Source organism: Sapajus apella, unplaced genomic scaffold (genome assembly GCF_009761245.1).
Source record: "Sapajus apella isolate SASKATOON/1434 unplaced genomic scaffold, GSC_monkey_1.0 scaffold2, whole genome shotgun sequence".
NCBI lineage: Eukaryota > Metazoa > Chordata > Mammalia > Primates > Cebidae > Sapajus > Sapajus apella.
Genome location: NW_022436942.1, coordinates 76,332,214 through 76,349,233, shown reverse-complemented (window position 1 = coordinate 76,349,233; position 17,020 = coordinate 76,332,214). Strand labels below are relative to the sequence as shown.

Here is a 17,020-nt window from a genome sequence, read left to right as displayed (position 1 = left end):
AAAAAAAAAAAAAAAAAAAAAAAAAAAAAGGGCTAGACAATGTTTAGATATTTATTCATGATATACAGATACTGAAAACATCCCAAATGCCCATCAACAGAGAATGGCTAAACAAACTAGCCTATTTACCAAAGGGAATGTTACTGAACAATATAAAGGGGTAACTACAGATACAATCTGTGGATCAATCTCACAGATATTATCTGGAATGAAACAGACCAGTAACTCTAATTCTTAAAATATACATTGCATGATAACCTTTTTTTTTTTATTTTCTTTTTTTTAAAATTTTTTATTTATTTATTTATTTTTTTTAGGCTAGTCAAGTGAAGCAGTGGGAGTGGAGAAGGAACAAAGAAATCTGTAACTGGTTGTGATCAATTAGTTGTGAACACCACTGCACTTGGACCAGCCGATACTTTTTTTTTTTTTTTTGGAGGCAGTCTTGCTCTATCACCCAGGCTACAGTGCATTAGCGAGATCTCAACTCACTGCAACCTCCACCTCCCAGGTTCAACCCATCCTCCCACCTCAGCCCCCCAAGTAGCTGGGACTACAGATGTATGCCACCTTGCCTAGATAACTTTGGTATTTTTAGTAGAGACAGTGTTTTACCATGTTGGCCAGGCTGGTCTTGAACTCCTGGCTTCACATGATCCACCCGCCTCCACCTCCCAACGTGCTGGGATTATAGGAGTGAGCCACCATGACTGGCCCATGATACCATTTATATGAACACAAGAATCATGAAAGTAACTTCTGGAGGCAGGAATCAGAATATGGTTAGCTCTGGGTGAATTTAAGTAAACAGGTCACATAAGAACCTTCTGGGCGATGGAAACGTCATCTATCTTCCCGACGGCTAGTACCTTCCATGCCTTGATCAAATTTGCTGACTGAACTCTCATGATCTGTGCATTTTGTTATATGTAAATTGTGCCATACTACAAGAATATGGAAAAAGCACAACAATAAAATGAGTTTCTGAGGCTTTTATTTTTCTTTTGGACACAAAGTCTCGCTCTGTCGCCAGGCTGGAATGTAGTGGCAAAATCTCGGCTCACTGCAACCTCCACCTCCCGGGTTCAAGTTATTCTCCTACCTCAGCCTCCCAAGCAGCTGGGACTACAGGCGCGTGCCACCACACCCAGCTCATTTTTGTATTTTTAGTAGAGATGGGGTTGTACCATGTTGGCCAGGATGGTCTCGATCTCTTGACCTCGTGATCCGCCCACCTCAGCCTCCCAAAGTGCTGGGATTACAGGTGTGAGCCACCGTACCCAGCCCTACTGAGGCTTTCTAAAAAATGAGAACACAGATCTTATTGAATTGCTTTATTCTCATGGGTCTGCTTCCCATAATTAAACTGCCTAATTTTATAACTGCCCTAGCGAACTTAATAGGTCCCTGGGAAATCTGTCCCTTTACCTTCTGCTATGAACGTGTGAGAGAGTTTAAAGGCATCTGAAGCTTCTGGGTCCACAGACAGAACATGAGCCCGTGACCAACTGTCCATGTCAGGGATGTTCTTGTACCTCTTCATGTGAACTCCTGGCTGGACAAGGTGTACCAACGCGAGGACTGTGAAAGTTCCACCAAATGGAAACATCCTGAACTGAATGCCAGGCAATACTAATGCATCTCTCACCATCAGCTTAGGAAGCACTTACCCAACTTGGAAAGTTTCAATGCGGTGGTCTTTCTATCTCTAGATAGTTACGTGTATTTTATATATCATAGATAGAATGCGATACAATACAAGGTGCCTGTGTGTCTTCAATACGGTTCTACTGAAATCTTCCAAATCTTTTTACAATATACAAGCTAGATGTTTTGAGAAAAAAGGGAGCCAAAAAGAGATACAGACGCCAACCTTATACAGTTAATTTGGAAACTAGGTGATCATTTCTGAAATCTTTTATAGAATTAGAAACTCGAAGATCACCCCAGGCAAAGGCTTGAGATAGTTTAACTGTGTATTCCACCCACTGCAGCCCCAAAAAGCCAGGCTGAGCTTTCTGTAACAATGCTTCCCTCTCACTGACTTCCCTGCTTGCTAAAGGGCTAGGGGTGGAAAGGCAATTCTATACCAAAGGTCCGTCTGTCCCGAACTCAAGGCTCTAGCCACCTAACACTCCTGCAGGTCTGAATGTGCCCTGAAGGCCTTAGAGGTGAGCTGAGATGCTATCTCCAGCAGGGTAAGGGCTCTCAAAATAAAAGAAAAATGCTTTGGGCCGGGCCGGGCACGGTGGCTCACGCCTATAATCCCTTTGCAGGGCTGAGGCAGGCGGATCTCAAGGTCAAGAGATTGGGACCATCGGGCCAACATGGTGAAACCCCGTCTCTACTAAAAATACAAAAATTAGCCAGGCATGGTGGCGTGCGCCTGTAGTCCCAGCTACTTGGCAGGCTGAGGCAGGAGAATTGTTTGAACCTGGGAGGCTGAGGTTGCAGTGAGCCAAGATCGCACCACTGCACTCCAGCCTGGTGACAGAGTAAGATTCTGTCTAAAAAAAAAAAAAAAGCTTTGGGCCACTCCTGATGTGCTCCCAAACTCCCTCCCCAACCTCCCACCAAAAACAGCCTTTACTAACCTGTGCCCTTGGGAGGCCCCGAGCCCACGTAATCGGAGAGGACTGTGCCACTGCTGATGTCATTGCCCTTCATGTTGACCACCAGGAAATGATGCCATTCCCTGCATGAAGAAACATGGGGCGTCAGCACCACAGGAGTTCAGGGGACATTCAGTGCACGGCCAGAAAATGTGCATCGAGAACATGCTGGGTGCCAGGCCACAGCCACGAACAACAGTCCTCACTGTCTTGGCCAGCACAAACCTCATGTGTTTGCAGAAGAGCAGATCCAGCCCCTCCCACCCTCTGAAATTTTCTAAAGCAGAGGTCAGCAAACTTTCTGTAAAAGGCCAGAGAATGTGTTAAGCTCTGGGGAGCCACAGTCTCTGTTGCAACTATTCAACTTGGCCTTGGCAGCATGAAAGCAGCCACAGGCGACACTTAGCTGTGCTCCAATAAGACATAACTGATGAATGCTGACATGGGAATTTTGTATAATTTCCACATGTCACAAAGTTTAATTCTTCTTTCATGGTTTCCTCAATCATTAAAAAATGTAAAAACCAGGCTGGGCATGGTGGCTCACACCTATAATCCTACCACTTTGGGAGACTGAGGTGGGCAGATCATCTGAGGTCAGGATTTCGATCGAGAGCAGCCTGGACGACATGGTGAAACCCCGTCTCTACTAAAAATGCAAAAAGTAGCCAGGCATGATAGCATGTGCCTATAATTCCAGCTACTCCGGAGGCTGAGGCAGAAATCGCTTGAACCTGGGAGACAGAAGTTGCAGTGAGCCAAGATTGCGCCACTGCACTCCAGCCTGGGTGACAAAGGGAGACTCTGTCTCAAAAAAAAAACAAACAAAAACAAACAAAACAAACAAAAAAAAAGAAGTAAAAACCATTCTTAGCTCATGGGGCTCTACAAAAACAGGCCACAGATGGATATGGCTCTCGGCTGTGAATTACAGATGCCCGCTGTAGGGGGCAAAAGGGCAGGAAACGTACTCTCTGGCTTAAAAATGGGCGGGGCCATCCCAAACCGGTTCTGCTTCTCCATGTCCAGCAAGGGGCTTATATTTGGTAAGTCATGTCTGCATGACCTGCTGTTCCCCATCTTTCCCAGCTCTCACCTGTACTTGGGATCCTTCCTGCTGGGAGCATCCGGGTCTGTCAGGACCAAGGTATAGAGCTTCCCTGAATCAAGACCATCCCACGAAATGCTGGTGGGTCTGTTCTTGACCTGTATGAAAGAACCAGTTTGGAGTTAAAAAGTCAGAAATGCTGAAGAAACTGGTTGGGCACAGTGGCTCACGCCTATAATCCCAGCAGCTGGGAGGCTGAGGCGAGAGGCTCACTTGAGGTCAGGCGTTCGAGACCAGCCTGGCCAACATGGTGAAACCCATCTCTACTAAAATACAAAAATTAGCTAGACATGGTGGTGGACACCTGTAGTCCCAGCTACTTGGGAAGATGAGGTGAGAGGACTGCTTGAGCTGGGGAGGCAGATGCTGCAATGAGCCAAAACTGCCCCACTGAACTCCAGCCTGAGTGACAGAGTGAGACTCTGTCTCAAAAGAAAAGAGAAATGCTGAAGAAACCCGTACTCTTTCTTTGATCTGAGACTCTTCAAAGAGAAAACAGAATAGATTTTTAATAAAATCAATGACTCTGTATTGACTCTGAGAGCCAGGAGCTGGAGTTTTATATACATTACTTATTTTATTTATAATCTTTTCTTTGAGACCAGGTCTCATCCTGTCACCCAGGCTGGAGTGCAGTGACGCTATCAAGGTTCACTGCAGCTACTCCTCCCACTTCAGCCTCCTGAGCAGCTGCAAACTACAGGCCCACACCATCACGCCTGGCCAATTTTTTTTTTTTTTTTGTAGCATTGGGGTCTTGCTATGTTGCCCAGGCTGTTATTATTTCAGTCCCAACAACACCATGGGGCTGGTATCCCAGCACACTATGCACAGAAACAGATGCGGCCGGGATTCCAACCCTGGCACTGAGTCCCCCTCTCAACGACACCCTTACACTGTCTGTCTGAAATGACAGGGTTTCTGGATTTGGTGATCAGGAGGTTACCTGGGGCCTGCTAAAGTGAAATCTGCATTAACTAGATGTTTCAAAGTGCACCGAAAAGGAGAAAGCCGAGGTGAGCAGGGAAAAGGGAGGCTGTGGGAGCCGCGGTGGCTCCGGCCAGTTGTCCTGGCGCTTGAGATGAGGCCATGCGTTCAAGGCCAACCTGGGCAAAATAACCTCTCATTCATTTAAAAAAAAAAAAAAAAAAAAAAAAAAAAGGGGAGGCTGTGTCAGACGGTCACTTCATATTTAAACATCCAAAGCAATTTAAATTCTGTGAACATCCAAAACAATGTAAGGTCAAGGCAGTTCATTTTACACTGTTGCCCGGAGCTTCATCACCAGTTAGCAGTGGTGTCTGCAAATCTAGTTTCTTCACTTTCAGCCGTGGGCGTGGGAGGCCAAACTGCAAAACAAAACCGATGCCCTCCCGCGTTCCGGCGGCACGCTCCGGACCGATTGAACAAAGGAGAAATGGGCCGGCGTGCTCATCACCAGTTACATAATGCGCCACAGGCTCTCGGGTGGGGCTTCTGCCCTCCAACACAAGGCCTAAAATACTGAGGCTCCAGGAGAGGGTCTGGGGGCGTGGGGGCGGCCACAGCCTACCCGGTCCCGGGGACGTCCCTCCCCAGGGGGGTCCGGGCTGTCTCCGGACCTAGGCCCCTCTTGGGCCCAAAACCCGGGAAAAGTGAATCCATCGCTGCCGCAGGACAAGCCTGCCTGGCCACGCCACAGGCCGGGTTCCCGGTGCTCGGAACGGTCCCCAGGCATGGGACATGGACCCTGGGACCCTCGCCCTGGGGGGCCTCGACGCAGGCAGGCTGAACCTCCCCACCGCCCCTAGCCCTGTCTCCTCCGGGTCCGATCCAGGCGGTCCGCACAGGCCTCCGCGCCAGGCCGCTGGCTGCAGCCCGCCGCCCGGGGTACCTGGGTGGGCGTCAGCACTTTGCCCAGCTCGTCCACCGCCGCCCCGCCGTAGGTGACATGCAGCGGGTGCTGCGGCTGCTCGTCCACTTCCTGCAGGCTCAAGGGCCCGGACCACTTGCTGAGGTCCACCGGCATGGCGGGGCCGGGAAGAACGTGTAGCCGAGAGTGCTGCGGCAGGTCAGGTGCGCGCGGTAACGGCGACACGGAGGCCTCCACACACTGGCCCGGGAAGGCGGGACCCAAGGACACGCGAGCTCACGCGCCGCCGCCGCCTAGCTCCGCCCACCGCCCTCTGCCCTCTGATTGGCGGAAGCCGCTGCTGCTCCTGAGTCCTTGCAAAGTGCTCCGAGTGGCTGCCGAGTTCTCGCGAACTCGGCCTGCAAGGCTGCGGTTTCAAGAAGTGAAAATGAAGGGCGCCCTGGCACGGGTTCGCCTGGGAGAGAGGTTCGTCCTTTAGAAAGCGTCTCAGGAAAAAAAAAATGCAATTGAGTTCGTCTTGGTTGGAATTTTGGTTTTCCGAGTTTTCTGAGTTATTCTGTAGTCCACCTTCCAAATTCAGATATGTAGCTTGGCGCGGTGGCTCGCGCCTGTATTCCCAGCACTTTGGGAGGCCAAAGCAGAAGGATCGCTTGACCCCAGGAGTTTGAGACCATCCTGGACAACGTAGCAAGACCCCGACTTTGCAGGAAACTTGGAAAAAAACAAAAAAAAAAAGCCGGACACACTGGTGCATGCCTGTAGTCCTAGCTACTCTGAAGGCTGGGGCGGGAGAATCACTTGAATCCAGGAGTTCGAGGCTGTGGTGAGCTATGACCTTGCCACTGCACTCCTGTCTGTGCTTCAGAGCGAGACCACATCTTCACACACACACACACACACACACACACAGCGAATTCAGAAACAAGAAACAGTAAGGCCTTGCCTTTCTCTTGCACTAATTACAACAAGCCAGATTCCCGTTTCCTTGTATTTTCGCAAGTGATCATTTGTTGTGGTAATTGTCTGGTGACAGCACCTGAGTGAGCTTTTGAGCATTTAAATATATGGGGAAATGTATTTGTCTGTTTTTTTTTCCACGGAAAAATACATTTACCCCTAAATTTAAATATATTTACTCATATATTTGATCCCACACCTGGCTCGTTCCTCACAAAATTCCTGAGAAATGTTTGGTTTTTTTTTTTTTTGAGAAAAATTTGTAAACCATATTTATTCATACCAAAACTGCTCTTACTGTGACCACCAACTGCTTGCTTTTTGCTGAATATAATAAGCACTATGTAATAGTTCTTATCTGTTTTGACCCTTGGCCTTGATAATTCCTCCCATGGAATAAAAAGTTGTCTCTTGCCGGGCGCAGTGGCTCAAGCCTGTAATCCCAGCACTTTGGGATGCCAAGGCGGGCGGATCACGAGGTCAAGAGATCGACACGATCCTGGTCAACATGGTGAAACCCCGTCTCTACTAAAAATACAAAACATTAGCTGGGCATGGTGGCGCGTGCCTGTAATCCCAGCTACTCAGGAGGCTGAGGCAGGAGAATTGCCTGAACCCAGGAGGCGGAGGTTGCGGTGAGCCGAGATCGCGCCATTGCACTGCAGCCTGGGTAACAAGATTGAAACCCCCGTCTAAAAAAAAAAAAAAAAAAGCTGTCCCTTGATTTCCATTCTTACTGGGATATAATACAAGTTCATTAAAGAAAAAGAAAAAAACCCAAAGAAGTAAAAATTTCCTTCTATCTCACTACTTTGATATAAACGTCAGTAATCATTTGGGGTATATCTTTCCTATTCAAAAATACTATGAGTATAGATGATTTTGTTGTTTATTCACCAAAAGATTGCATTGTATCCTACCATTATAAAATAGTCATATCAAAAATAGGTTGTCAGGCAGTGTGCAGTGGCTGAGGCCTCTAATCCTAGCACTTTGGGAGGCTGAGGCAGGAGGGTCACTTGAGCCCAGGAGTTCAAGACCAGCTGGGACAACATGGCAGAACCCCATCTCTACAAAAAACATGCAAAAATTAGCCTAGTATGGGGGGATGCGCCAGTAGTCACAGCTACTAGCAAGGCTGAGGCAGGAGGATCACCTGAGCCCAGGAGTTTGAGACTGCAGTGAGCCGTGATCGCGCCACTGCACTTCAGCCTGGGTGACAGAGTAAAACCCTGTTTCTACAAAAATAAAACACAGCAAAAAAGACTTCAACATTTTAATGACTTATTCTTTTTTAGATGCACCATCATTTATTCACCAAGCCTCTTGATGTACTCTGTTTTGTTAATTGCTTTCCTTTGACAAATATCACTGAAATGAACATCCTTATACATATATCTTTAAAAACTTGAAGGACTTTTAGGAAAATTTTATTACATGGTAGCTTTTATTAATTAGGTCAAAAAATACACATTTTGTTTGTTTGTTTGTTTTGAGACAGAGTCTTGCTCTGTCGCCCAGGCTGGAGTGCAGTCGCATGATCTCAGCTCATAGCAACTTCCGCCTCCTGGGTTCAAGCAATTCTCCTGCCTCAGCCTCTCGAGTAGCTGGGACTACAGGCATGCACCACCATGCCCAGCTAATTTTTGTATTTTTGGTAGAGACGGGGTTTCACCATGTTGGCCAGGCTGGTCTCAAACTCCTGGCCTCAACTGATCCGTCCACCTCGGCCTTCCAAAATGCTGAGATTATAGACAAAAGCCACCGCGCCTGGCCCAAAAATTACATACTTTAAAGGGATGAATCACAGCTAGTTAAGCGTCAGGGTCAACTGGATGGAATGTCTTCAATCACAAAGCACTGACAGGAAGAATTACTGGTTCTTTCCTCTGTAGACACATTTTGAGAACCTTGGAAGCAAAAGGAGAAAAAGTTGTCACCCTCCCAGAGCGTATCGTCTAGCAGTGGAGAGAGACGTAGATCAAATGACACTGAGGGAACTGAAAACTACCGCCTGCAAGGAGCTTCTGGGACGCAAGGCAGGCCCGGGCTGAGCGGGAGCAGGCTGAGTGGGTTCTGCAGCGAACTCCCCACATGAGCCCAGGAAAGGCACGTTTGGGATTAGGGCAGAAGACCGGACTGGCGAGGGATATAAACTCCTGGGGAAAGGTGGAAAGAGAAAGGTGGAATTCTGTTCCTGGTTTTCTTTTTTTTTTTTTTTTTTTTGATACAGGATCGTACTCTATCACCCAGGCTGTAGGAATGTGGAGTGCAGTGCTGGGATCTCAGCTTGCTGCAGCCTCCATCTCCTAGGCTCAAGCCATCCTCCCACCTTAGCCTTCCACGTGGCTAGGACTACAGGTGTGCGCTACCGTGCCTGGCTCATGTTTTTTATTCTTCGTAGAGGTAGGGTCTTACCATGTTACCCTGGTTAGTCCTGAAATGATTTCAAGCGACCCTCCTGCCTTGGTCTCTCAAAGTGCTGGGATTACAGACATGATTCACCACAGCCAGCCTCTGCTATTTTTTTTTCCTCTTCCCTCCCCGACCCCAATAGGCAGTTCATCACCAAGCCTATAAATCAGCCTTCACATTTCTCCCCTGAAACCGTCCCCTCATGGGAAGGCACCTGCTATCACTCACCTTGACCACTGCTTTTTTTTTTTTTTTTTTTTTTTGAGATGGAGTCTCACTCTGTCGCCCAGGCTGAGTGGAATAGTGTGATCTTGGCTCACTGCAACCTCTGCCTTCCAGGTTCAAGCGATTCTCCTGCCTCAGCCTCCCCAGTAGCTGGGATTACAGGCACTCCCTACCACACCCAGCTAATTTTTGTATTTTTAGTAGAGACAGGGTTTCACCATGTTGGCCAGGCTGGTCTTGAATAGCTGGCCTCAAAAGATCCGCCCACCTCGGCCTCCCAAAGTGCTAGGATGACAGGCGTGAGCCACTGCGCCTGGCCTACCTTGGCTATGGCTTCTGTTCTTCCTTTCTTCTAGCCCATCTTCCAGCCCACCTTGATCTTTCTCAGAGGTAAATCAGGTGGATTCCCACATCCCTCTCTACCCCCCATATCACCCTATAGCCATCTGTGGCTCCCCATTGCCTCCCGATGAAGTCCAGGCTCTTACCAGGGCCCCACAGACTTCTACCTTCCTGCCTCTTGGTTGCATTCTTCACTTCAAACACTGAATTTGTTTGGGGTCCAATTTGCTTTTCTACCTCTGGGCCTTTGCACATGCTGTTCCCTCTTCCTGGAGCAGTTTCCTCCTCATCCCAGCTCATCTTTGCTCATCTTTTTTGTTGTTGTTGTTGTTTTTGTTGTTGTTGTTGTTGTTGAGACGGAGTTTCGCTCTTGTTACCCAGGCTGGAGTGCAATGGCGTGATCTCGGCTCACCGCAACCTCCGCCTCCTGGGTTCAGGCAATTCTCCTGCCTCAGCCTCCTGAGTAGCTGGGATTACAGGCACGCGCCACCATGCCCAGCTAATGTTTTGTATTTTTAGTAGAGACAGGGTTTCACCATGTTGACTAGGATGGTCTCGATCTCCTGACCTCGTGATCCGCCTGCCTCAGCCTCCCAAAGTGCTGGGATTACAGGCTTGAGCCACCGCGCCCGGCCAAGGCTTTTTTTTTCTTTTGGTCTCCACAACCCTTTATCGTAACCCAGACACTCCTTTCTATTGATAATATTTTAGCCAATTGTGAATCCGAAAATTTTTAAATCTACCTATAACCTGAAAGTACCCCCCACTTCAAGTTATCCTACCTTTCTGAACAAATGTATTTTTTCTTACTGTATTTTAGTTTTGTTTTTTTTTTTTTTGAGACAGGGTCTCACTCTGTCACCCAGACCGGAGTACACTGGTGTGATCATGGCTCACTGCAGCCTCAACTTCCCGGGCTCCAGCGATCCTCCCATCTGAGTAGCTGGGACTACAGGTGCGAGCCACCACACCTGGGTAAGTTTTGTATTTTTGGTAGAGACAGGGTTTTGCCATGTTGCCCAGGCTGGTCCAGAACTGAGCTCAAGTGATCCACCGGCCTCAGCTTCCCAAAGTGCTGGGATTACAGACATGAGTCACCACAGCTGGCCCCAATATATATCTTTTTTTTAATTCAAGAGAGAGTCTTGCTCTGTCATTCTGGCTGGACTGCAGTAGCATGATCTCAGTTTACTGCAACCTCCGCCTCCTGGGTTCAAGCAATTCTCCTGCCCCAGCCTCCCAAGTAATTGGGATTACAGGCACCTGACACCACGCCCGGCTAATTTTGTATTTTTAGTAGAGACGGGGTTTCACCATGTTGGCCAGGTTGATCTTGAACTCCTGACCTCATGATCCGCCCACCTCGGCCTCCCAAAGTACTGGAAGTAAAGGTGAGAGCCACCGCGCCTGGCCCCAATATACATCTTAAATGTATTTAATTGCTGTCTCACATCTCCCTGAAATGCATAAAACCAAGATGTGTCCAACCATCTTGGGCACAGGTTCTCCAGGTCTCCTGAGGGCTGGGTCACAGGCCATGGTCACTCATATTTGACTCAGAATCAATCTCTTCAAATGTTTTAAAGTTTGACTCTTTTCATTGATGATATGTATTCTCCTGTCCGCTTTTCTTTCTGCCACGTGTGCCTCTTCTGGATCGGGAGCTTGGGCAGGTACTGGTTGCAGGTAGACTCAAATGAACCAACCTGGAAAACCACGAGTTGTTTTTGTGTGTTGAGTGAGGAGCAGGAAATTGACTGATGTGTTTATTCAGTGGAATGGCTTCATGCCAGTTTCACTCATTGCGCTTCTGCAAAAGAAAGTGTTTATTTAGGGAATTTGGGGCCAGGCACAGTGGCTCACACCTGTAATCCCAGCGCTCTGGGAGGCCAAGGCGGGCAGTTCACCTGAGGTCAGAAGTTCAAGACCAGCCTGGCCAACATGATGAAACTCCATCTTTACTTAAAATATAAAAATTAACTGGGTGCGGTGGCAGGTGCCTGTAATTCCAGCTACTCAGGAGGCTAAGGCAGGAGAATAGCTTGAACCCGGGAAGTGGAGGTTTGCAGTGAGCCAAGATCGTGCCACTGCATTCCAGGCTGGGTGACACAGTGAGACTCCATCTCAAAAAACAAAAATAATGAGGGAATTTTGGACAAAAATGAAGTTCTGTCCTTAGCTGGAGTCCAGAAACTGCTGTTGTGGCCATGCCAGCAACTTGGAACTGCCACTCCAGGGGACCAAGGTGCTGGCTGCCAGCCAAGGAGCTGCACTGAGACACTGTTTTGAGAATTAACCATTAACAGGTCGCCAGGATTCCACTCGCCAGATTTTTCCTGTTAAGATTTTCTTTTTTTACTTTTCTGTTTGAGAATTTCAAAGCATTTGAAAATACCCTCTATTTCTCACTTAATCTTCTGCAGCTCTTGGTTGATGCAGATGACTACACGTCCAGAAGGAAAGCAGGTGTGTCAAATCATACCAAAAATTCAGGGACGCCTCATCATGCAGACTTTAGCAATATTAAAGTAGCACTCATTGAGGCCAGGTGCGGTGGCTCATGCCTGTAATCCCAGCACTTTGGGAGGCCTGGGAGATTGCTTGAGGCCAGGAGTTCAAGACCGGCCTGGCCAACATGGTGAAACCCCGTCCCTACTGAAAATACAAATATTATCCGGGCGTGGTGGTGCATGCCTGTAATCCCAGCTACTCTGGAGGCTGAGGCAGGAGAATCATTTAAACCTGGGAGGTGGAAGTTGCAGTGAGCCGAGATCATGCCACTGCTCTCCAGCCTGGGCAACAGAGTGAGATTCTGTCTTAAAAAGGATTAAAAAATAAAAACAAAAAAATTAGTGATCATTCAAACCAGAATCTTGACCATCTTTATGAAGAATAGCTTGCTTTGTGCCTTAAGACAGGCTGCAGAATACCTGCCATGCCCTCAGCCCCTCGGACACCCTCAGGAGTCCATCCCCTGACACCCCTCCCACCTTCAGCCAATTCAAAGGTTTCTTAAACCACCTATGAAGGGCTGGCCTGTAGTCCCAGCCCCACGAGGCTCTTAATGCTCTCAAACTCCTGAGCTCAAGGGATCTCCTGCCTCAACCTCCCAAAGTGTTGGGATTACAGGCATGAGCCACTGCGCCTGGATAAACTGGTACTTCAAAAGATGGTATTTTCAGTTGTAAGGTGGTTTCAATTTCAAGTAGACTCTCCCTTCCTGTTTCCAGATAACCATTCTGGTAGGCAGTTTCTGCCAGAATGAGGAAGGCTGGGCATGGTGGCTCACGCCTGTAATCCCAGCACTTTGGGAGGCTGAGATGGGCGGATCACCTGAGGTCAGGAGATTGAGACCAGCCTGTCCAACATGATGAAACCCTGTCTCTACTAAAAATACAAAAATTAGCCAGGCGTAATGGTGGGCACCTGTAATCCCAGCTACTTGGGAAGCTGAGGCAGGAGAATTACTTGAACCCTGGAGGCAGAGGTTGCAGTGAGTTGGTATCACGCCATTGTACTCCAGCCAGAACAACGGAGCAAGACTCTGTCTCAAAAAAAACAAAAGAAAAGAAAAATAATTTGTTCATATACTGAGATGCTGGTGGGTGGGTGATTGGTTTCAGGAGTGTCTGGATCCAGGGACTTAAAACCTTAAGTGTCTGTTTCACTTGTAGGGTGGTTTCAATTTCAAGCAGACTCTCCCTTCATGTTTCCGGAGGACCATTCTGGTAGGCAGTTTCTAAGATGGACCCAGTGGACCCCAAATCCTGGTATACATGGCCCTGTGTGCTCCACTCCTCTTAAGTAACTTGCTTCTAATCAGTAACACATGACATGGGAATGGGATGTCACTTCTGATTAAGTTATGCAAGACTGGATCAGGTGCAGTGGCTCACACCTATAATCCTAGCACTTTGGGAGGCCGAGGCAGGAGGATTGCTTAAGCCAGGAGTTCAAGACCAACCTGTGCAACATGGTAAGCCCCCATCTCTCCAAAAAATAGGAGGCTGAGGCTTGAGCCTAAGAGTTGAAGGCTGTAGTGAACCATCGTCACGCCACTGCACCCCAGCCTGGGCAACAGAGCAAGACCCTATCTCAAAACAAACAACATATGACGTGCAGACGGGGTGTCACTTCTGATTCAGTTGTATAAGGCTGTGGCTTCCGTCTCGCTAGCACACACTCTCTATTGCTTTCTCAGCTTGCAGGCCTCCGTGAAGCAAGCCATCCTGTGGCAGAGGCCCGCGTGGCCAGGAACCAAGGGCGGCTTCTGGCCAACAGCCAGCGAGGACCTGAAGCCCCGGCCCAGCATCCCTCCAGGAACTGAATTTTGCCAACAACCAGTGAATGACCTTGGAAGTGGATCCTTCCCCTAGAAGCCCAGCTTTCAGATGTATGGGGAGTACGGGTCCTGCTTGAAAACCTAGGTGAGATTCTTCAGGCCTGCCAGACCATGAGCAATGACAAAGGCTTTCCCTGGCAGGCCTTGGGGAAAGCTGTCCTCCCCACACCAGACTCGGTGCCCAGCCTGTGCACTGCAGTCTCTGAAGGGAGTTGGAGTCAGGGACTCCCGCGGCCCTGGCCAGTCACACACTTGAATATACTTGCTTTCCTAGCCAGGTAGCACCTTTGACCCTGGGTCCCTTTATCTGGGGCCTTGGGCAGAGGTCTTCTTTGGGGCTTCTGCCAAGGCCTCCTTCTGGGGATGGGAGGAGGGGAAACCTTGAATCCACTGTTTCCCACTCTGATTTCATACCCGGTACTTTTCCGCTCCTAGTGCTTATCCCGTCACAGTCAGGTGATACAGCCTTACTACCTCTTTCCGTTTTGGCTTATTGCTTTTTTTTTTTTTTTGAGATGGATTCTCATTCTGTCACCAGGCTGGAGTACAGTGGCACGATCTCAGCTCACCGCAACCTCTGCCTCCCAGGTTCAAGCAATTCACCTGTCTTAGCCTCCCAAGTACCTGGGACTGCAAGTGTGCGCCACGGCGCCCAGCTAATTTTGTATTTTTAATAGAGACGAGGTTTCACCATGTTGGCCAGGATGTTCTTGATCTCTTGACCTCGTGATCTGCCTGTCTCGGCCTCCCAAAGTGCTGGGATTACAGGCCTGAACCACCATGCCTGGCCAACTTAATGCTTTTCTTTTCATTCATTCTTTCTTTTTTTGAGATGGGGTCTTACAGTCCACTGCAGCCTCAACCACGTGGGCTCAAGTGTTCCTCCCACCTCGACCTCTTGAGTAGCTAGGACTACAGGTGAGCACCACCATGCGGAGCTAATTTTTTTATTTTTATTTTTTTAGAGACAGGGTCTCACTATGTTGTCCAGGCTGGTCTCAAACTCCTAGGCTCAAGTGATCCTCCTGCCTTGGCCTCTCAAAGCACTTGGATTACAGGTGTGAGCCTAGTGCACCTGGCTGATAGCTTATTGCTTAATTGGCTACTAGGACACCTGACACCTCAGTTTGGTCTCCCAGCTTGATGAGGTTTTGACAATGAGACCCAAGACTTGGCTGATACCTTGATGGAAGCCTTGTGAGACCCTGGGTCAGCAGAAGACCTGGCTGTGGCATCCCTGAACCCCTGATCCATAGAAACTGTAAGATAATAAATGTGTTCTTTTTTTGAGACAGAGTCTTGCCCTGTCACCCAGGCTGGAGTGCAGTGGTGCAATCTCAGCTCACTGCAGCCTCCCAGGTTCAAGTAATTATCCTGCCTCAGCCTCCCAAGTAGCTGGGATTACAGGTGCACACCAGCACGCCCAGCTAATTTTTGTAGTTGTTTTGGGTTTTTTTTTTTTTTTTTTTTTTTTTTTGAGACAGAGTCTCACTCTGTTGCCCAGGCTGGAGTACAACGGCGTGATCTTGGCTAGCCGCAACCTCCGCCTCCCAGGTTCAAGTGAGTCTCCTGCCTCAGTCTCCGGAGTAGCTGGGATTACAGGCATGTGGCACCATGCCCAGCTAATTTTTTGTATTTTTAGTAGAGACAGGATTTCTCCATGTTGATCAGGCCGGTCTCCAACTCCCGACCTCAAGTGATTCACCCACCTCAGCCTTCCAAAGTACTGGGATTACAGGTGTGAGCCACTGTGCCTGGCCTTTTTGTATTTTTCATAGAGACAGGGTTTCACCCTGTTGGCCGGGCTGGTCTCCAACTCCTCACCTCAGGTAATCATTCCTCCCACCTTGGCCTCCCAAAGTGCTGGGATTACAGGCGTGAGCCACCACACCAGCTTTTTTGTAGTTTTAGTAGAGATGGGGTTTCACCGTGTTACTCAGGCTGGTCTCGAGCTCCTGAGCTCAAAGTGATCCACCTGCCTTGGCCTTCCAAAGTATTGGGATCATAGGCATGAGCCACCATGCCCAGTGAATTTTTTTTTTTTTTTTTTTTTTTTTTGAGATGGAGTCTCACTCTGTCACCCAGGCTGGAATGCAGTGGCACAATCTCAGGTCACTGTAACCTCCACCTTCTGGGTTCAAGCAATTATCCTGCCTCAGCCTCCTGAATAGCTGTGATTACAGGTATGTGCCACCACACCCAGCTAATTTTTTGTATGTTTAGTAGAGATGGGGTTTCACTGTGTTAGCTAGGATGGTCTCGATCTCCTGACCTCGTGATCCACCTGCGTCAGCCTCCCAAAGTGCTGGGATTATAGGCATGAGCCACCGCGCCCGGCCAAATGTGTAAGTCAGAAAGGTCGTGCTGGAGTACAGTGGCACGATCTCAGCTCACCGCAGATTTCACACCTGTAGATAACCAGCGCAGCCAACAATAGCTTCAGGCCTGCATTCATTCAGGTTAGCAACCCCAGCAGAACAAAGGTTTCTATTTCTTGATACCTCCAGCAAAAATACGGAGACTGCCCCTCAATAATCCAGACCAAGTTGTATGTCCACCCCTGAGGACTCATAATTCTAGCCAAGCCTGGGTTCTCATCCACCGCTCTATTCCATTCCAATTAAGGTTTCTTAGGGTTGAGGGGGGCACCTCCTCAAAGGAAAATAAATGTGCTGATACCAAAAAAAAAAAAAAAAAGAGAGAGAGAGAGAGAACTGCAGAAAAAGGAGACCAGGAGTGGCTCACACCTGTAATCCCAGCACTTTTGGAGGATGAGGCAGATAGATCACTTGAGGTCAGGAGTTTGAACCCATTCTGGCCAATGTGGTGAAACCCCATCTTTACTAAAAATATAAAAATTAGCCAAGTGTTTACCTAGGAATAAAGCCAACAAGGGATGTGAAGGACCTCTTCAAGGAGAACTACAAAACACTGCTCAAGGAAATAAGAGAGGACACAAACGGAAAAACATTCCATCCTCATGGCTAGGAGAATCAATATCATTAAAATGACCATGCTGTCTGAAGTAATTTATAGATTCAAGGCTATTCCCATTAAACTACCATTGACATTCTTCAGAGAATTAGAAAAAAATATTTAAATTTCAGATTGAATCAAAGAAAACCCCGCATAGCCAAGACAATCCTTAGCAAAAAGAACAAAGCTGG

The 17,020-nt window shown here is 48.2% G+C and overlaps 1 protein-coding gene across 1 annotated transcript in view; it reads right to left on the bottom strand.

The window, feature by feature from the left end:
• The window catches only part of PEBP1 (phosphatidylethanolamine binding protein 1), a 10,075-nt gene extending 4,209 nt beyond the window's left edge, over nt 1-5,866 (bottom strand). Inside the window, exons 1-3 of the mRNA XM_032241102.1 lie at nt 5,594-5,866; nt 3,709-3,818; nt 2,595-2,695 (exon numbers count right to left, since the gene is read on the bottom strand). Coding sequence (XP_032096993.1) covers nt 2,595-2,695; nt 3,709-3,818; nt 5,594-5,728 — 346 coding nt within the window. The 5' untranslated portion in view covers nt 5,729-5,866. The remainder of the gene's footprint in view (nt 1-2,594; nt 2,696-3,708; nt 3,819-5,593) is intronic.
• Nucleotides 5,867-17,020: the final 11,154 nt, after the last annotated feature.